The sequence below is a fragment of the Athalia rosae genome, chromosome 4 (genome assembly GCF_917208135.1).
Source record: "Athalia rosae chromosome 4, iyAthRosa1.1, whole genome shotgun sequence".
NCBI classification, from domain to species: domain Eukaryota; kingdom Metazoa; phylum Arthropoda; class Insecta; order Hymenoptera; family Athaliidae; genus Athalia; species Athalia rosae.
Genome location: NC_064029.1, coordinates 4122969 through 4143274, shown reverse-complemented (window position 1 = coordinate 4143274; position 20306 = coordinate 4122969). Strand labels below are relative to the sequence as shown.

The following is a 20306-nucleotide window of genomic DNA, read 5'->3' as shown; positions in this document are numbered from 1 at the left end:
GCTTTATTTAAGGGGAACCAGAAACGTGATACAGCTATAGCTTATACTCCATATACATAAAGGGAGAATGAATAGAAAAATATTATAAGAGCTGTTATTATCGAAAGGCATGAGAAATTGAAAATTCAGCGAAGAGGTCGGAGGGCGTGAATTTTATTCGGAGTAAAAGGAATGGAGAGAGAAAAAAAAAAAAAAATCGAACCGAGCTCTCTCGAGGTGAAGAAATTCTTCGCTCTTTTTTCTCATACCTCGAATCGTTGGGCTGCAGAATAACGCACGATTGCGTTTCTAATACTTTTATCGTCGTGTGTGAGTGTGAAACGTATAAGTGTACATGGGTTGATTGATGATACCATGCGAGTCGATCTACAATAACAAACGAGATAAATATTCCTTAGCAAATATTCGCCCCCGTATACGCTCGGGAACAGAAATTTTATTCCCGTACCGCAGGCAGTAAAATAATCATATGAAAATAAGAAAAAGATATTGATCTTTCAAAATGGCGTGTAAAAAAATAGTTTACGGAAACATTTAGACATTCCGTTGAGAGTCGATAGAAGCTATATCAGAGTTTTGCATAATTCGTTACTATTGAGAGAAAAAAAAAGGGGGGGAAAAAAAATTTCGTGCCGGCAGATTATGCAATAATATCCGTTGAAATCAACGGTCAATTTAGAAAAAATAAAGAGGAACTGTTTGATTAAAATCCTGATTAAATCGTACGAGATTTAAATCAGTCTCTCAAGTAGCCAACTGCTAACGATGATTAATGAGTGTACCACCGTGAATAAATGTGTGCTTCTCTGGGTTCTGCTTTTGCAGTGTCGCGATATTGGGTATGAGACACACGAAGAGATTCTCCGAGTTCTCCACGAACTTCACACAACGATGAAGACCTACCAAGCCTACCAGGCGGAGTCGAGGCAAGCGGAGACTAAATTGCGAGTCGCCGAACAGCAACGAACAAAACTTGAAGTAGCTAATGCACCACCGGAAAAACTCGCACGCAGCAAGAAATACAAGCTAATTGAAAAGGAAGTGAACAAGGTGAGAATTAATGAAATTTTCAGCTCAATTAGAACCCCTTACACTCCCTCGCCCTTCGATAATTCTCCTGGGAAATATAACGGAGAATAGAAATTTCAAAAGACGAATTAGGGATAAACAGAAGTAGGAGAAATATCCCATATTTGGGTCAGTTAGTTTTGCCGCTAGCAGCAGGATGTCCAAATTAGGTATTTGCGTCATCCGCGTGCCAATTGTCGTACCGCAGACTACGGCTCTTTTTGTTCCCGGCCCCGTTTTCTGCCTCCACGAGAACCTACATTTTTCACAACCGCAAACCTGGATGTGCACATCGAACGATCTCACGGATGGTAGAATATTTTCATTTTCATTTGGATTGTTTTCTTTTTATACGTATTTCCGATCCATCATCCCTATAATCGATTCATGTGACACCACACGTGATCCCTTTTAATGCGGATCGACCTCGGGATATGACGGCGCCGTTTTCTTCGATCGAAAAGATCGTTGGGCTATACCTATATCGTAAATTTTTTCCCCACATCTTTGACTCCTCAAAACTATTGTATGTACCGAACAGACCTTCAACAGATTCGAGCATCTGTGTGATTTTTTGCGGCGCAGAAACTCGTATGGAAAAATAAAGAAGCCGACGCCCGAAGGGGCTCGATCAGTAAAGCAGATGGTACGCACGCTCGGAGAAAAGAAGTAGAAGAAGTTGAAAAAAAAAAAAAAGTAGAGGAACGAAGCGGAGGAGGAAGAACGAACCACCACTCAACGTCCCCCGCATCTCTTCTTCATTTATCAAACTCTTGCGGACATTATATTTTCCCTCGAATTACATCTCTCTGCTTTATACAAGCCTTATACGCGGATGATTTATTTTTCGAGATTATTAGACGCCAGAGTTGAAAAAATTTTTTAACGTCTTGGCAGTTACATGCTCCCTGATCCCTTATTCTCTGTATCAAAAACTATAAAAAATTTTTTTACGTTATTTATCCCATCAGAGGAAGTGCAAGTACACCGAATCCAAGCTGAAAGCGCTGAAGGCGAGGAACGAGTACATCCTTTGTTTGGAGGCGTCGAATACAACGATACACAAATACTTCGTCGACGATCTATCAGACTTAATAGACGTGAGTTTTTAATCACCACAGCATACTCGTCAGCGATGGAAATTTTTGATCGAGGCGATATTTTGGACGTGTTTTATTCTTTCGGATAGTGCATGGACTTTGGTTTTCACAATTGCATCGCGAGGGCCCTTCTGATGCACTGCAGTGCCGAGGAGGGAAGGCAAAGGTCGCTGCAGACGGGGGCGGAACAGTTGGCTGCTTGCGTTGGATCGCTCGACTCCAGGGCAGACAAGCAGCGATTCCTCGAGTCCCATCATGTAGCTTTTATGATTCCGAAGAAGTTCGAATTCCAGGGACAACGGGGCGACGAGGTGAGCCCCGAAAATACAAAACTGTCCCATCGACCTGCCTGTGCTTTCATATTTTCGATCGTCAAATATGCGGGTAAATGTTTCTCTCGTAGTTACCGGAACCAGAATTGCAGAAGGTTCTTCATACCGAGATGGAACAAAGGCTCGCACAGCTTCAACAACGAGTTACCTCACTGCGCACGGAGTCTGAGGAGGTCTGGAAAACTCTGGAAACAGCGGAAGCCAGTCTACTGGAGATGCTCACTGCCAAGGATTACGACTGTTCGAGATACTTTGGCGACAACGCCGTGCCGACATCCAGGCCACCAGAAACACTTCAAATTAAACTAAGGGCGGACAGGCAGGAGACTGAGGAATTTTACTTGTCGGTAAGAATTTTCATTCGCTTTATTATTCTTTTCGTTTGGCATGTGCAATATTTGTACATCCCATCCACGAGCGGGTCGGTCAACAGCCATAAAATCCTTAACGATTTCTCGAACAGAAATTCCGCGAATATTTGCTTGGGACGTCCAGGATAGCGCGGTTAGATGCGAAACAGGAATATATACGACAAAGTCTCGTTGATGGTTCCTCGTCAAGTCCGAACCCTTCGATAACTACCAACAAGCAAAAGCAAGCACGTCGGAAGCGGATTGGTAGACTACAGATGAACGGGCAGCCGAAACTGTTCGGAGGATCGCTGGAGGAATACTTGGAGAGTACGAATCAAGAGATCCCATTAATTGTAAAGAGCTGCGTGAGAGTGATAAACCTCTTCGGGCTACACCATCAGGGAATATTTAGGGTGTCGGGGTCGCAGGTTGAAATAAATAACTTCCGGGAGTGTTTTGAGCGCGGCGAAGACCCTCTAGCCGATGTTACCGACGCATCAGACATTAACAGTGTTGCTGGTGTCCTAAAACTCTACCTCAGGGAATTAAGAGAACCGCTTTTCCCGATTATCTATTTTGAGCACCTAATGGAACTCGCTCAGTTAGAATCAAAGCAGGAATTTGTACTCAAAATGAAGGAACTCATATCCAGTCTGCCACGCCCAGTCGTCATAGTCATGCGATACTTGTTCGCATTTCTGAACCAGTGAGTGCTAAAAAATTTGATTTCTCCATATTAAAATGCACACTTATTGAAACATCGAAATATCTTACAGCCTGTCGGAATTCTCAGACGAGAACATGATGGACCCGTATAACTTAGCCATTTGTTTCGGGCCGACTCTTGTCCCGGTACCTGAGGACAAAGACCAAGTCCAGTACCAGAATCAAGTCAACGAATTGATAAAAAATATCATTACTTTTTGCGAAGAAATATTTCCTGAAGATATTGGCGGTATTCAGTATGAAAAGTACATAAGCAGAGAACCCGATGACGTGTAAGTATATCTGTACATCGAAATTAGTTTTCAGTGAAACAAAATAATTCAATTGTCGATTGGATTTATCTGCTTTCAGAGATGTGGGAGATTCGCCCACCGATCAAGTGCAAGAAGATATGGATTCCGAAGTATATCCATCAGAAGACGGTAAGTCAACGAGCGGGACATCCTTATGGTTCCTCGAGGAATTGCAAGGGGTGAGTTTATAAGTTTTTTTTTCCCTATTTCTCATTACAGAATCTGAAAATCTCGAGGCCACGGCACAATTTGACTTCAATGCGAGATCGGCGCGGGAATTGAGCTTCAAAAAAGGAGACACACTTACCCTTTACGCCCAAGTTAGCAACGACTGGTGGCGCGGTGCTTTGGCAGGTCGGGAAGGGCTGATACCGGATAAATACGTAATGCTCAAAATAAAGTAAGTCAAAAAATACGATTTCCTAATTTCGTTGCTTCGACTCTTCGCTTTATTTGTTCAATCTACATCATTTTTTTTTTTTTTTTTTCTCCTTTACAGAGATGAGGATAGGGACCGGGATAAGGAGCTCCTGAAATCCTCTAGCGAAGAATCGATACGAAGAAGAGCTTCCAGCTCTGCGGATAGTGCCCTTTCCAGCGGAAACTCTCCACTTTTGGGATCCAGTTCGACCGGAATAGGTTCGATGTGTGCTTCCGCCAATACTAATGGCACGCACCCCAAACACCAGCCCCTACAGCAGCAGGAATCAAATACGGGACCGAACGCGTTGGTGTCAGGCATTGTGGCCTGCGCTACGAATTCGCAACCAATCATCAGCCGAGAGGTATTGGAAACCACCGTATAGCAAATAACGTGCCCTTCACCTGCCATTTGAACGTTACTTTGCAACATTTTTCTGTTTTATTGTTCTTAGTGTTGTTGTTGTTGCTTTTGTTGTTGTCGTTATTATCGTAGATGTCGTTTTCGTCGTACACACACTTATGTATTAGTACGACATATATTATTCCGTATACATATATTGTGCTTAGTTAATCGTCACGTGCTTTTTACTGGTTTTACGTTTGCAAAATTCGCTTAGCACTATTTTTTTACTTCCTGTTTTTTTTTGTTTTTTTTTCTAATTTTACACACGAAACGCATAAAGTTTTTTTTTTTTTATACAAGGTGTACTTACGCACAGCAAGTTACGTTTCGACTCGTGAAAACAGAAAAAAAAAAACTAGCATTTGCCGACGCATTTTACTGTGAAATTATCCTTTTTAGCGAAGCATTTATTGTAATTACCCACACTGACAATGAGTCGAGGCGAGTTACGCTGTACGTCAGTTGTAAAGGGGCATCGCGAGTGAGTTTCGACGAGTGCATGTGATCAATTTGTTTAATTATCGATGATACAAATTAATAGGATGATTGATTATAACGCGACGCACTCAATTCGTACGGTTGAAACTGTCGCTTACTGCACACCTTTTTGCACGTCACACCTGGCTAAGTCACGTTCCGCTTAGTTTTACCGCAATCCAGGTATCAGTTGATAATAAAATTGATTCTTGCGAACACGGAGCTTGGCCTCTTAACTTTTAAATATAGACGATCGCACAACAAACTTCATGAACAATTTTTACGATACACGATACATTAGAAAAAGACTGAATATAATTTGAAACTCAAGCCCACCTCTTCGTATAAGTTTCCCCATAATTTTTTTATACAACCTTTGAAAAAAAAATGTTACGCTCGTTCACGTTACATCCGTTTTAAAAATCGGGGCTCTTAATAATACGGAACTATAAAAAATATCTATACTTACTCACGTTTACAATTAAACACGTAATCCTTCGAATAAAAATAAATGATACATAACATAAATAAATAAATAAATAAATAATCGAACGTGTGACGAATTGAAAGTGTAACGAAAAAGAGAGGGAGCGAGAAAGTTAAGAAACGGGTTCGTTGGAAAATGAAAGCAACTTGCTCAAATTTTTTTTAGACTTATGGTAATTAGTACACTTGGACTTGTACAATAATAAATTTTGTAAATAAAATATATAAATATACGAAATACAAGTTTGTTGGTGCATGTGTCTTCGACTCGTCTTCTTCTTGAGCTGCCTATACACTGTACGTTAGTTAATGTCCTGTGCGACTGTTTTCTTGTGTTCTTCTATACTTAGAAACTATGCTAGATAGGGTATGCGTAGACAGGATATTTCCAAACTAATTGTTATGTATTGTAATATTGCAAGATCTGTTTACTATATATACATATATCGTTGAGTAGTATATGAAATCATATTCGTATACACCATTATCATCATAAATCTGTTGCATAATTAATTAACATTTATAATTTCTGGGTTGGTTGTTGTTTTTACAGATTTACGTATAATTTCCGTGATCATGAAAAGTGTTTTATTTACTCGTTTTCTACCGTATAACATATAATTAACAAATTAGACAAGAAAAATAAGAAAACTGAAAAAACGAATGATCGCCGGTGATACTGCCGTGATTTCTAACATTCTTCGATACACGATAAAATTTTCTCTTTTCTCGACGTTAATAACAAGTTTGATCTAATTACAAATTGAACAATGCAATAATTTGCAAGACAAAAAGATTAAAAGGAACAAGGAAACTGTGTTGTTGGTTGTCTCGTGTGCTGCTGAAGCTACTGTCGTGTTTGTGTTTTTCAATTTTTACACTGAAGGAGTGTTGATTTGACAGTTCGGTTGGTTTGTGAATCCCATAGAGTCCCGTAGAACAATCTCAGTCTGTTGTTGACGAGACCAATGGAAACCACGCCGATTGAGGGAGACAGACTTCTTCTCTTAGGCGATGGGAAATTCTTTATGTTCATATAGGTGAGTAACAATACGACCAACGCCAACAATTCCCACGTCCGTATACATAACATGTAAAATAAAAATTATATAAATTCATCACCTCGAATTCAATTTGCACCTGATTTTTAAATCGCTTTGACAAAACCGCGTTAACGACTTCGCCTCGGTGGCCCGCGATCATTTTGTGATTTTGTTTGTACTTTTTATTCACTTACTGTATCATAGTCTTTAATATAATATTTATTGCCGTCTGATGTTATATCTTATTATATCATTGTGTATACGCAAAATTAGTTTTTGTTCAGTAGAAATATGTTTCGCGTTAATGCATGAATTTTGTAAAGTATAATGTTCATTATACGTAGGTGCTCTCGATCAGGGTGTTAAAAAAAACGAAAAATTTTGAGCGTATACTCTGTTTGCAATCTTCAAATAGAATTGCACGATATCTCAAAGTCTTGCTAATTTTCCAAGCTCGCTTCTTCTGCAATTCGGGGCCGAGAATTTCAGGGGTTCAGAGCACGGTGAAGAATCGAAAAAAAACAAATATTTTTTTGAACACCCTAATCTTCTGTAACATAATTACACTGTTGTTGATGTTGTCATCAAATGTATAGTAGGTAATTAGTATTATACAATTTACCTTGCGTAGTTCATAGTTGGCTAGGTGCCATTCTTTGAGCATGCCATTCTTTCGGCAATTTATCTCCGGGCTGTCTTGATGGGTAATAGTAAGATATAAATGTTGAACTCAAAATTTACCATTCACTCTGCAATATGAAACTTTGTAAATTAGTGGTATTTTAGTTTTTTTCATAAATAAATATGAAATAAAACTTTGGATATAAATAATACTCAGGTCAATGAAAATAGCACAGCGAAATTCATCGAATACACCACACATATACTGAACTATGTCACTTTTCGTTCTCCAAAATAACAATAATCATAGAACTAAGTAATTTTTCTCTTTAAGCTCGATCACTCACTCCTTTAATTTTTTTTGTGCACCATATAACATTTGCTCGGGGTTCTTTTTCCAATTCTAATCTATGCCTGTAAAAAAGTAATTGTGGATTTTATACAAACCCACGTGCTTGCCAATTCCATCATTCACTCACTCACTTACCGTTCATTGACGAAAAAAAAAAAAAATCATTGAACACTGACAAACAGAAAACCACCCGCATCTCAAAACGAGCTATACTCGATGCAGTTGCCTCACGATTGAGAGTCAAACGACTCGGACAAAAATCAATCGAAAAAAAACACGTACAATTTATTTGCAGTGTGTATGATAACACAATAACGCTATTGCGGCCCAAATATAGGCGTACAAAAAGACGTTGGATTAATGTAAAAGTTATCGCTAATCCCACAGGACTCCGAAGTGTCGTCGAGGTCGACTTCAGAAATTGGGGCTGGTTCCGTCGAGGACGTTGACTCGCCTGTAACATCGTTGACCGATTGCCAGGGTGGAGATATTCCTCGGAGCACCGTTGAGATTTACGTTCCAGAAGAACAAACCTTGGATTCGATAACCGTGGCGGTATCTGATACCCAAAATCATCAGCTACATCATCAAAATATTCATCACCGTCAGCCACCTCATAGACATTATACGCTACAAGGTGACGAGGAGATCGCGATACGAGGAAGCGCGAGAAGACAGCACTGGAAGTCTCAAAGTATCGGTGGCGAATTGACCAGTCCTAATCAATCGCTGCAGGCGCACATAACGGATGAAGAAGATCAGGACGATGACAGAGAGACTAAGACATTCTCAGCAAATCGTGAATTATGGCAAAGACGAGCGACTTCTCAAACTCATCTGAACCCAAGCCTTTCGGCATCTGGAATAAAATCGTTCAGGTCTTCCCAGCAGGAATTCAGAGAAATGCGTCAAAAACATACACCTGATTTGGTCATGGATCTTCCCCTCTCTGCTCAAGACATTGATAATAAATCAGCATCTTCTAGCAGCCTCAGCAGTTCGGACGATGAATCAATTCCTTGCAACGCATTGGTTCCTCCTTCGCAACCCAGTCGAGCTGAGGCTGCGACATCACCAAACGGCGGTCCAGAGTCTCCAGATATGAGCACCGCAGCCGAAAGATTCGCCAAACAAAATCAATGCACGTTGAAGAAGAACACCAAAAGTAGTAACAGCGGGGCAACCGCGTCTTCCGATAATCAGTTAATAAGCAATAAACCAAAAACGATTGTTGGCTGCATGTCAGAGAAAACCGAGGATAAAGATGAACCTGAAGAAAATTATCAGCAGGTTCAGGAATCAGGAGAAACCGTTGGATCTGGAATTGTAAAATCAGCTAGTTCTACACAGATTATTGTAGCCGATTCACCTACACCTCTTCGATCACCTTTACCCCCGAGATCTACACCTAAAATCGTCGCTAAATTTGCCGACATGCATTTGACAGGAGGAAGTCAAGTCTCCTCGTTCAAACCGCAGGTCAAGGTCAAACCGACGATCTTGAGGAAGCCGGTATTACCATTTCCGCATCCTCACATGAGCCCAGAACTAGCTAGAAAAATTGAAAAACAGGCGCAAAGCACTGAACAAGCAAACTGATCCTGAATCCTTCGTAATTATTTGATGATCGTGCCTCCGTCCGCCCGACAGTCTTCCCGCCTTTCATTATCCCAGTTCCGATTGTCTTAACTTAACGTACGGTATTTTTTTTTTCTCTTCTTTTCCTCCCACTTCGCCATGGTATATTTGTCTTTTTTTTGGTCATAGAAAAAATCTTTCAGCTTCATACCAATTTCAATAATTCTTCTTGTTTAGTTATTTCTTTTTCACTTAAATTTTACCAAATGACTCGCTGCAGTACGACGTTCTAGTCATTAAACGAGAAGTTGATAAATGAGAGATTGAAGTGCGAACGATATACAAGTTGAGGATGCATCGAAATAAAATACAATAAAACTTAGATTATAATTAACTATAGATAACGTTATAAGTTACTTTTTAAGTCACTAGTATTGTTTAAGTTACGTTATTTTATGATAGGGATAGATAGGAGTTATAAACTTTAATATCATCATAATTTACGTACGCAGTGTATATCCCTGTGATAATTTGAATTTCGTATAAAAACGGGGATTACATGTATAATAATTATTAATTGATATTATTACTAACGAATTTGCATCATCGGTTGTAAGAATTTATTTTATCGCGAATTCGCCGTGTTATTAATACATCCATGTAATACGATATTAATATACCTAATAACAATAATAATTATAATTATCATTAAATAGTTGACTGTCACTAATATCATATTATATCAACGCATATACTCCATAATTAAATATAAAAATATTATTAATACCATACTATTATAATTGTCACTCGAGACATGAGTTCGATGTTCCTTCATTTCGTGGATAGAATATTAATGATATAAGAGAGCGCTAGCGTTCTGGTTTTTAACAATTATATTATATTATTGATAAAGAATTTTTAGAGACGTCGTTATAGGATCTCGATCGATACAGGGATTAACAAAGAAGGAAAGAAAAAAAACGAAAAATTGGGTGAATAATCAAAAAAGTAAAATTTTAATAAAAAATAAAATAAAACGAATAAAAAGCATCATCGGATCAAGAGCTCGATTGCTCCTCTTTGTGGTAAAGAATATGCAGAATATCAATCGAATGCGGTGTACTCTAGTTGTCAGTCCTACCCAATTAAATCGGGATTGTTTTTCGAAAGTTGTAATGAAGAATCCTTCACGTTGAGGCTTAATTGTACATCAAACTGATAAACCACAATTACCATGAGAATGTTGCATCGTGTTTTATTGACATACTACGTATAGGAGGACAGTTTCTAAGCTAGAAATAAGATTAGAAAAAGCGTATCACGCACAAATACAAAATTATAGGTATACAACGTATATTATAGGTATAGGTATAACACATACATAGGTATACGTAAATAGGTACACATTGTTAAGTGAGATGTATTGCGATGATGTTCGATACGGAGTGATGTTTGTTCGATACGTGGAGAAAGATGAATGAAACAAGAAAAAAATTGCGTGAGAAAATGTAATTCAACGATAATTTTTTGGTACGTAAAGAACGAAAAATAATCAATAGTAATCGCAATCAGTAAGAGAGAATAAATTGGCAAATAAAAAAGTGAACCAGATGAGAAACTATAATACGACGCCCAAATATTATAGAATATCCCTATTCGAATTCTGTGATTTATATTAACTTAGAACTTTTCATAATTTCCAATTTTTTTTGCTGCCACGTATTACCGTATGAATTTCTTTCTTTTTTCTTCGACATTATTTCGGTATTGAATTCAATGTATTTATTGTAATAACGCCTTTGGTACCGCGCCTCAAGATACACCATATAATAATACATGTACTCCGTACCATAAATTATATACCCACATTACACATAAACTATATAAAATTATATTCCATAAAATTGCACTCTCAACCCCCTTACACTCCCGTATATACCGTAATTTAACAATTGATAAATTTACCACTGATCGCAAAGTGGAAAACGAAGAAAAAAAGCCAACAAAAAAAATGTAATGACGCTTGTTTTACCAGTTAATGTATGCTACGAGTACATAAAGCGTTCGAGCTCATCATACACACAGGTATAAAAATTAATACATACTATACACATGCGTCATTATTAGATAATTTGAAAGTATATATATATATATATATATACCTATGTATACACATAAAAATATATTCTTTGAATGTGTATTAATATGGTTTATAATTATTTATTAAAATAAATCCGCAGCATATACGATTTATATTGAAGCTGTGCGATGGTCCAGAGCGGCTATAATCCAAGTTGTATGTGTAAAACGGTGAACAGTTAACATCAATCGCTACGATAATAATTAACGATAATTGTACGTATATATTATTATAATTATCGCGTGCATCGCTTTAACGCTTAGGTCATTAGATCGATTACAATAATTAATTAACTGTATAAACCCCTGATATTGGGTGCGAAAATATTCATGACCAACTCCGTAAGAAATATACCAAAGCCATATACCTTGATGAGACCTATAGCGTCCTTAAACCTTCCAAATCCCCATGGAATTATTATAATCAATTGAATTCTTTCCTCTCCTGCGTTTCACTTCCCTATACTACAATATATCCGTTTAAACGCTACTTTAATTGTTAACAAATCGAATATTCTTAGTCATTTTATATGTCGTCTCTTGTAGATGAATTTTATGTATATTATCGTTTTCTGTGCACTCATCATGAATTTAATCAATTAATTATTATTGTTATTAGTATAATTAATTACCTCGAATGTCAACCGCATTCATTTTAATTTCATTTTGTCTTGATAATCTCCTGTTCAATAATATATCTTACATTTATATCATGACGTTCTATTGATAAACATCGCGTGTTAGTGATTTTAAGAAAGTGAGAAAAAACCTTATTATTATGATTATTGTAATTGTAATTATTATTAATAATATACCACAATATTCGTATATACACTAATGTAATAATAAATCTGAAGGTGTTATTGATGATAATAATATCTACATTATTAGTTATAATTAAAATAAAGGAAAGAACACCGACTATACCTAATACCCATGTATTATACCTATACATCTAATTTGATATTGATGATATTTTTGGAAAATCTACATTTTTTATTCTTTTCAAAAATTCCAACAGTCGGTTCTAATTAAAATATTGATAGTAATAGTGATAATAATGATAAAAGCGCGTTTGCGCCCGAATGACTTGGCGCATGAGCATCTAGCTGGCAAAGTATTTTACTCGGAAAATTTTATATTTACGACGGAGCTGTTTTGTCAATCTACAAGAAAATGGTGGAAATAATATGTTCCAAACACATGGGATAATTGCAATCATAAAATGACGTGAAATAATAATTAAAAAAAAAAAACCAAAATAAGCCAAGCATCAAACGTTACGAAACCGTATGCCGCGTGTCTTTATTGAGCTTTGGTCAGATCTCGTCTTCCCCTTTAAAGAAGTGAAGAAAAAAAATCAAAATTGATTTTCCGGGTGATTTTTCTCAATTAAAGTTGATTGGAATGTAAATATTATAGCCCCAAAATTATAATGCACACAGATCTAGTTTGTGTGTTTAAGAAATATTTTGTTAAATTTGATATTCACCCAGTTTCTCAATCTGATAAATTTAATAAGACAACGTGACAGATAAGAAAAGCCAACTGTAACAGAGAAACATGGGTCAAAAGGACGATATGGACATGCAAGAGGTACTGAGCAATATTTTCGGGCCCGGTGTGCTTGCAGCTGTAGAAAAGCTCGCAACAAATACTGGGAAAACAGCTTCAGGTCACACCAGGTAAATTTACCTTTCAGAACTTTCTTAATCATCATATAAAAATCAAATATTAATAAATTAAATTACATAGAGTCACTCAATACCTGGGAATGGCGAATGATTACATGAAGACGGTACTGACGGAGCACGTAAATCCACCCTCAAATACCGAAGACAATCGTCACGGTCGTATCGGACCAAAATTCGCCAGATTTGACGTCTTTACTCATCATGGCCAATTCATATTGTCCCCGGATAGACTTAGTTTAAACTCTCAAAGCAACTTCAGCACGATGAGGGCGAACGTTGCCGTTTTTGGGGGCAAATGGATTTATGAAATACAACTAGGCTCGAAGGGGATCATGCAGGTGGGCTGGGGAACGGCTCAGTGCAAATTTAGCCCAGTATCTGGTGTCGGTGCGTTTATGAAGATCTCCTGATCCTCGATTAATCCGGATCAGCCACCCCACACTACTATCTTTTAAGTTATTCTCTAAAATAAGTCTAAACGCGACACTCACTCGATTTCCTGAATTTTCAGGGGATACCCCGAACTCGTACGCGTATGACGGAAACCGTGTACGACGGTGGAACGTCTCTACTCATAAATACGGGGAGCCTTGGCTTTCGGGAGACATAATCGGTTGTACTTTAGACCTGGATAACGGTGTTATAGAGTTCTACAGGAACGGAAAGTCCTTGGGAAGAGCATTTGAAGGGGTTTCTACGGGCGCTGGAATCGCCTATTTTCCTACCGTTAGTCTTGCGTTTAAAGAGAGCTTGACCGCAAATTTTGGTTCAACGCCGTTACGCTACCCCGTTGAAGGATTTGAGACGTTTCAAGCCGCTCCAACGGACCAGATCAACCAAGCTATTATCATATGCGAGTGGCTGAAGAAAGTCATTCGTATTATTGAGGCTGGAAAAGAATCCCTTCGAGAAGAAAATGACGAGGACAGCGGTAGCCCGGCGGTCAATACGATTAGCAATAACGCCTTCGTCGGGTGCATCGCTAGAGCGGTCGTTAGAAATTTTGGACCACTTTTAGCATCGCCTTACGTGGTCGAGGCAGTATTTGTACCCTTTTTAAGGGAACTTCCGGTGACTAGCGGAAGCCCTGCGGAGGGTACGGACGTCAGTCGTGTCAGGATTTGCTTGGATCTTCTTTGGGCATTTCTGGACGACGAAGAAATGAAAACCTGCCTTGATAGCACTGTGATACACCTGATATTCACCTTCAAACATGTATCCCTCAGGCTTGATTACCCTGATCAGAGCAAGAGCCTTATACTGTTGACGAATATTTGTCAGCACACAGCGACCAGGCAGTACCTACTTCAGCATATGCTATTCAGCAGGGTTCGCTTTGCCAATTTCGTTCATATAAAACCTCTGGATGAAAGTGGACTTGCAGATGTAGTTGGAACAACATGGTGGGAAACTGACCCCTTGGATTCTGTCATTGAAACGAACAAGGAGCAGTACCTTATGTCCTGCGATCGAATTAAAAACGCTATTTCCGGTGAGCGGAGGATTAAATTGCGAGAATGATTAGTTTTCTTAATAGGGTCTTGGTTTTCGGTGCAGAAATCGAAGCCCTTCAGGTTGAACTGCTGGTGACCCTTTTGGACAACACTGACGGCACCCCGACAACGCCATCGTCGCGTACAATTTTTTTAAGAAAATTTCGAAATTTTGTACAAACTAATTGGATATCAAGTCGTGTGAGTAAAAGCCTGTACCCAACGCGTTTGAAGGCGGCATATAATCCCAATCATTTAGTATGAATTCCTGCAGATAACAGCGGAAGTTCAGACCCCACTTCCGATCACTCTGTGCTGTTTTCATCGTCTCTTAGTCGCCTTCAGGATCCTATGGGACGCGGAAATTGGTTCCAATCCCATCTACGTTCCATGCAGGTAAATTTCCGGAATACCATTTTTTTTTTCTAGTTTCTGATTCTCGCATATTCCTTGCAGGAACTTCTACGACGCGTCTATAAATTACGCCGGAATAGACAGACTTGGTGGAGTCCTTTCCCACTTGAATAAAACCTTTAAAGCCGAGCTTCTCCACCATTTAGGTCCAGAGCACGAAGTTATCGTTGCCATGGAACAGACCCAGGAACAGCCTAATGCTTTTTCCGGAGGTCCTTCGCGCTTCGGTGAGTTACCAATCGCCATTCCGGCGCTCGCAAGGATGACAACGGTCAATTCAACGAGCCCATCGAACCCCATGATCCTCGAAAGGCTCTTGAACATTCCTTTCAATCGGGAAGATCAGACCCCAATGCGTCTGGGACAAGCTGACCCATCGGCATCCCTCCTGGAGTTACTCGATGGTATCATTCTTTTTTACCACCTAACAGCCAAGAGGCAAATAGCTAAGGTAGCAACCCTACGAGAAAGTATGGACGAGTACATCGCTGCCATGGGTGCGATGAAGAATTACCTTGAGATAACGAGAAAACAACCAAAAGATTCGGACGCCGCTGCAATGGCTCGGGAAATAACGAGGGTGATCGAAGTATTTGACATTAAACTTGCCGAGCAAGCCAGACACATGGCATGGGTAAGAGCGGTTGTTTATTCCAGAGAAAAGCAGGCGCACTTAGTCTGGTTATTGAGGGTCGTTACTCTCACCCTCACATCCGCTAGTGAGGAGGGTAACATGTTTAGCTTTGTGCCAAAATTTTACCTCGAAGCTATGGCAGATCTTAGCGTTGGCATCAGGAGTCATGTTCATCCCACAGCTCCGATTGAAGATATTCCAGAGCACCAAGAGATGTTGATTGATGTCGCGAAATTTTTATGTGACCACTGTCTCGATTCGCGTATTGTCCATGCGAACGCGAAGGACACGCTTGGTTTAACGCTAGCAGGGTTCGTTTCAAACCCTTTGACTTTAGGTCCACTTGAAAATGTCCCCATACAGTCCAGGGTAAAGCTTGTCAACAGCCTGTTAAAACCATATGAAAACAGAGCGTGGGCTCAGTCCAACTGGGTTTTGGTCAGGTTCTGGCAAGGATACGGGTTCGCGTTTAGGTACGAAAAAAGTCCTCATTTTGCTAAAAAAGTCGGGGCTAAATTGATGCATCAGGAATCCATATCGAAACCGATCAGTGAGTAAAAGCATCTTCAATGTTGCTTTAGGGTTTTCACAGGCTAATTGGAATTATTCAATTTTTCAGAGCCATGCCCGTCTCCGATTTATCAAGCACATGTAAAATCTGCTTTACTTGGGAATTCTGTCGCGACGACGCAATTCTTGAACTCTCTATTGAATCAACTCAACTGGGCCTTCTCAGAATTTATAGGGATGCTGCAGGAGATGCAAAGAATTTCGTTGAGGCCACAAAGGGTCCCAATTGAGTCGAGGCAGCTGAAAATATGCGCGACTTGTTTCGATTTGGCTATTTCTTTATTGAGGGTTTTGGAAATGATTGCTACTCTGGCTACCAGCGTATTCACTAATGATTCTCAAGAATCTAGCGAGAGTTTATTAGCTAGACTTTTCCAGGTAAATCTTTCGTTGAAGTTTCATCAGTTTTCTTTTCCACTTTTTACGGTTCATCATATTCAGCCGGATTAAAATTTTCTAGTTACTGTGCCAAATATTGAATCGCGTGAGCTCGCAGACCGGTTGTTTCCAATACCTAGTGCACCTCGAAATTCCAGACCTGGAAACAATCGATCACTTTCCAATTCTGTCAGCGGTTATTGGGATTCTATTAGTTTTGCTCAAAGAGGACATGACTGCTTTCAAAAGTAAGAATTCACTAATCTCTGTATCTGATCAAACTGAACTAATTTTCGCATGATTTGTCTCTCATTCCTATAGCACGTCGCAGAAAGATGCCTAAAGTAACTAAAGCGCTGCTTGATGAGCCCAGTTTCCAGATAGAATCACTTTATTTCGTTTTAGGAGAGGTCAAACCTAAACACCAAAATATGCGAAATGTGAAACCGTTTTGCTTTCAATACTGTAAGTTGTTAACCGGTAGATGCATTTATTATATAAATGCTTCACATTCGCTTTCATTCCTCTATCGCAACTTTCAGACAAGGATGACGTGAGCGAGCAGGAGATAAAGAATGTGAGAGAAATGCTTAGATACTTGGAATTTTACCGGGCACTGACCGAGACGAAACTTACTTCAATCGACGACGATAATATTTGTACAATTTGTTACGCTTACCCGATCTCCGCGATATTCAAGCCCTGCAATCACCGATCATGTCGAGCATGCATTGCTCATCACCTTCTTAACAGTAGGCAATGCTTTTTTTGCAAGGCTAATATCGACCAAGTAGCAGATATGGAGGGCAAATTAATACATGATCTAACTGCAGACCCCACGCTTGAAGATCTTACCGTCGCGTCTTAATCTTGTCATACAAATAAAAAAAAGAAATCATTAAGAACGGAAGAATTCGTTGTATAGTAATTACGTGAACTTGTACAATACGGCACGTAATTAAAAATGAGTACAAATTATTATTGAATAACATCGAGAACGTTAGATTAATAAAGTTACATTTTATTCATGAAACGGATGTGTCAAGGCACGTTGACTACTGTGTTCTTTACAGGTATAAAAACACTTCAGTCTTAATTCGATTATAATATATGAGTAGTAAAAATAAAGTGGATATAATATTCAGTCTAATGAGTAGAAAGTTATACGTGGGAAACTTGATATTCTTTCTATTCGTCAATAAATGCCTCTGAACTGAGGTACGGGTAAAAAATATCACATGGTTCAGAGTGCTCTCAGAAGTGTGACATTTCAAATGCACAAACTATCCTTGAGCCCAATCCTGAAACCTGTTATTAATGCAGGCGCCGGTTTTTCCTTGAGCATATCTTCTATGGCTTCCACCAAAACAACACCACACACAAAGGAGCCCAATGCTAACAATATAATCGCGAAAACTATCAAGAACCTATCTTTGTTTAAACATAATAGAGGATCCTTGATCAAAGTGTTTTGGAGTAAACAAACTCCTGGAAAAATGAAAATGAAAGCTGCCGATAATGAGCCCATGAGATTTATCACTGCAGAAATATCAGGTAGCACGATTGCAACAACCAATGTTAAGGCAATCCAAATAAGCGATAATATTACTCTAGGCATGATAAGACTTTGTATGTACTCTGTGCAGAGACCGATCAGCGCCTCACGTCCACAAAACAAGATAATTGGATATGTTGTGAAATTCTTAAAAGCTATGGCAATAATAGCAACCATCAAAAATGTTCCACCATCTGAATATCCCTGCAGAATGTCGCCGGGAACCTTCCCTGTCCCAAATGTTGAATAACCAAAGATTCCCGCTATTGAATATGCCACAAAACATGTCAACATGCTAACGATTGCACAAACTGTGAAACCTCCAAGTTGGCGATTCTTCATACAAGCATAGGTAGGTATTACCGACATGTGACACTGTGATTAGAAAAATAAAGATTTCTGAGCATTACTGATTATATTGTATCGCATATTGCATAACTTTTGCAACTTTTACTTCTCATGAAATAGCTTAGCTCTCATACCTGATAACCAAAGCATACGACAGGAACTACTTGGAATATTTCAGTCCAATGATCTGGCCATTGTTTCATAGGTTTGGCTGGAAGCCCACTTGTTACCGGACTTTTGTAAATGATAATCCATACGACGTAGATCACCGCTATACAACCAAGAGAACTTGCATAGCTCAGTATGTCTAATCTTTTTGAGAAACATAGTGGAAGAATGAAGACAAAACAGCAAACAGTTGTTGTAAATGATCTCGACATGTACCTGCAACCCAGGAGATGTTCTCAATTGCGAATTGATGCTTGCAAACGAAGAGAAAATAGTGAATCCTGAGAATTACCAATAGTGACAAAAGTCGCTACCATAGAGGTTGGCTAACACTCTGTCAAATTGATCTCCAATGATGATTAGGAATGTAACGCAGCAACCAAAGCTATAAATTGCAACGCAGATAGCACATAAAATCAGTGATTTTGGCCCACATAGTCCTGCTAGCGTATCCTGCATAGAAGAGCTGTTAGTGCTATCACTAGCCTGTGCCAGAACTACAATTGCAGCTGTGATAAAAACTAGAAAAATCAACTGTACTACAACAGCAATTACAATTCCACCAGTCTTGTCAAATGCTTGCGGAAAATTTAGTAGCCCAGCACCCAATGTTGCATTCACCATCAAAAATATAGTGGCTAATGATCCTACCCCTGGAAAATAATCGATGATATTTCAGAAATAAAGTAATTGACAAAGATAATCTTAAGGAAGATACCTCCTCGACATTCTTGACTGGATTCATTCGATGTGCAGGCTGCTGTGGTAAGGACAGTTTCATTGCTGATAAGTCGTTCGTCCTCTCCTCTCAAATAATTCATGATGAAGTGTTGTTGTTCTAATCAGATTTCAAACTGGAATAGTCCCGATGCTCATTACAAGAATGATTGACTAAGAATTCACACATTTCTGATCAGCTACTTGGTCAGAAAGTAGAGCCCTAATCTTCTACCAGAACAAAGAAAATGAAATTCGCGTTATCTCCCACTGAGATGGACGAGAGATCAAAGGTCATGGGTACTAGGCATACCGATTGATTATGACAAATTGCGAATGATCGAAATTGAAGAAGGGTAGTAACACAAATAGATGTGTAGTATAACTAGTTGCTAAGTAATAAGCTGCAATAGGTCGTTTATCTTACAATTAGTACGTGATCTCATTGATGAGTGCCGTGTAATATTCAGTCGTTTGGATCCACCAGAATTGAGAGTTTTCAATATGAAAACCAGAAATTATATTAGACAGAACACGACATTTAGATCTGTTGATATATTTGTCCACATTTTATAGTCAATTGCAATAGAAAATAGCTAATAAATACTGCCTCTTTCTGACAGCGAGTCCTTTTCGGTGTTTTTATCAAACTGCCAAAATCTCAACCTAACCATGGCTACCAACAATGACATGCTGTATACACGCGTATCCAATGCGCATGTGGTGTCACAAATTTTGAATTTAGTAGATTACTTTCGATTTCAACAAAGTTGGGAATAAAGGTTGATAATCTTCAGTCAACGCGGTGATAGTGAATGATAGCACAAGAAATATCATGTATTTCAATAAATGCAGATTTCACATCTGCTGTAATAGATCAAGTAAGAATGACTTGAAAGATTCATTGAAAGGTAATAATTGGCAAGTTTAATACCCTATTA

At 38.8% G+C, this 20306-nt stretch overlaps 3 protein-coding genes across 9 annotated transcripts in view; 2 read left to right on the top strand and 1 right to left on the bottom strand.

The window, feature by feature from the left end:
* Positions 1–11459, top strand: part of LOC105688948 (SLIT-ROBO Rho GTPase-activating protein 1-like) — a 29953-nt gene extending 18494 nt beyond the window's left edge. For all 4 annotated transcript variants that reach the window (XM_012405610.4, XM_048654008.1, XM_012405611.3 and 1 more), the window contains exons 4-13: positions 826–1050; positions 2040–2168; positions 2258–2479; positions 2572–2847; positions 2964–3559; positions 3630–3851; positions 3931–4001; positions 4092–4272; positions 4372–4657; positions 8065–11459. In XM_012405610.4, coding sequence (XP_012261033.2) covers positions 826–1050; positions 2040–2168; positions 2258–2479; positions 2572–2847; positions 2964–3559; positions 3630–3851; positions 3931–4001; positions 4092–4272; positions 4372–4657; positions 8065–9276 — 3420 coding nt within the window. In that variant the 3' untranslated portion in view covers positions 9277–11459. The remainder of the gene's footprint in view (positions 1–825; positions 1051–2039; positions 2169–2257; positions 2480–2571; positions 2848–2963; positions 3560–3629; positions 3852–3930; positions 4002–4091; positions 4273–4371; positions 4658–8064) is intronic.
* Positions 11460–11603: 144 nt separating this feature from the next.
* On the top strand, positions 11604–17610 carry LOC105688974 (E3 ubiquitin-protein ligase RNF123-like). Of its 3 annotated transcripts, XM_020854014.2 has the most exons (11): positions 11604–12803; positions 12929–13079; positions 13150–13475; positions 13600–14580; positions 14646–14782; positions 14841–14977; positions 15038–16179; positions 16249–16577; positions 16660–16825; positions 16899–17042; positions 17120–17610. In XM_020854014.2, exons 2-11 carry the CDS (start codon positions 12958–12960, stop codon positions 17443–17445), a joined length of 3810 nt encoding a protein of 1269 aa, XP_020709673.2. In that variant the 5' UTR covers positions 11604–12803; positions 12929–12957; the 3' UTR covers positions 17446–17610. The 3 variants fall into 3 exon arrangements, with proteins under 3 accessions (XP_020709673.2, XP_020709675.2, XP_020709674.2); XM_020854016.2 differs by having other exon boundaries at positions 11604–13079; positions 14874–14977; XM_020854015.2 differs by having other exon boundaries at positions 11604–13079; positions 14856–14977.
* On the bottom strand, positions 17580–20276 carry LOC105688972 (putative sodium-coupled neutral amino acid transporter 7). Of its 2 annotated transcripts, none has more exons than XM_048654019.1 (5): positions 19793–20276; positions 19367–19596; positions 18941–19301; positions 18615–18864; positions 17580–18507 (listed from the first exon to the last, which is right to left on the bottom strand). In XM_048654019.1, the coding sequence occupies exons 2-5, from the start codon at positions 19467–19469 to the stop codon at positions 17848–17850; spliced, it is 1374 nt and encodes a 457-aa protein (XP_048509976.1). In that variant the 5' UTR covers positions 19470–19596; positions 19793–20276; the 3' UTR covers positions 17580–17847. The 2 variants fall into 2 exon arrangements, with proteins under 2 accessions (XP_048509976.1, XP_012261076.2); XM_012405653.3 differs by having other exon boundaries at positions 19367–19502.
* Positions 20277–20306: the final 30 nt, after the last annotated feature.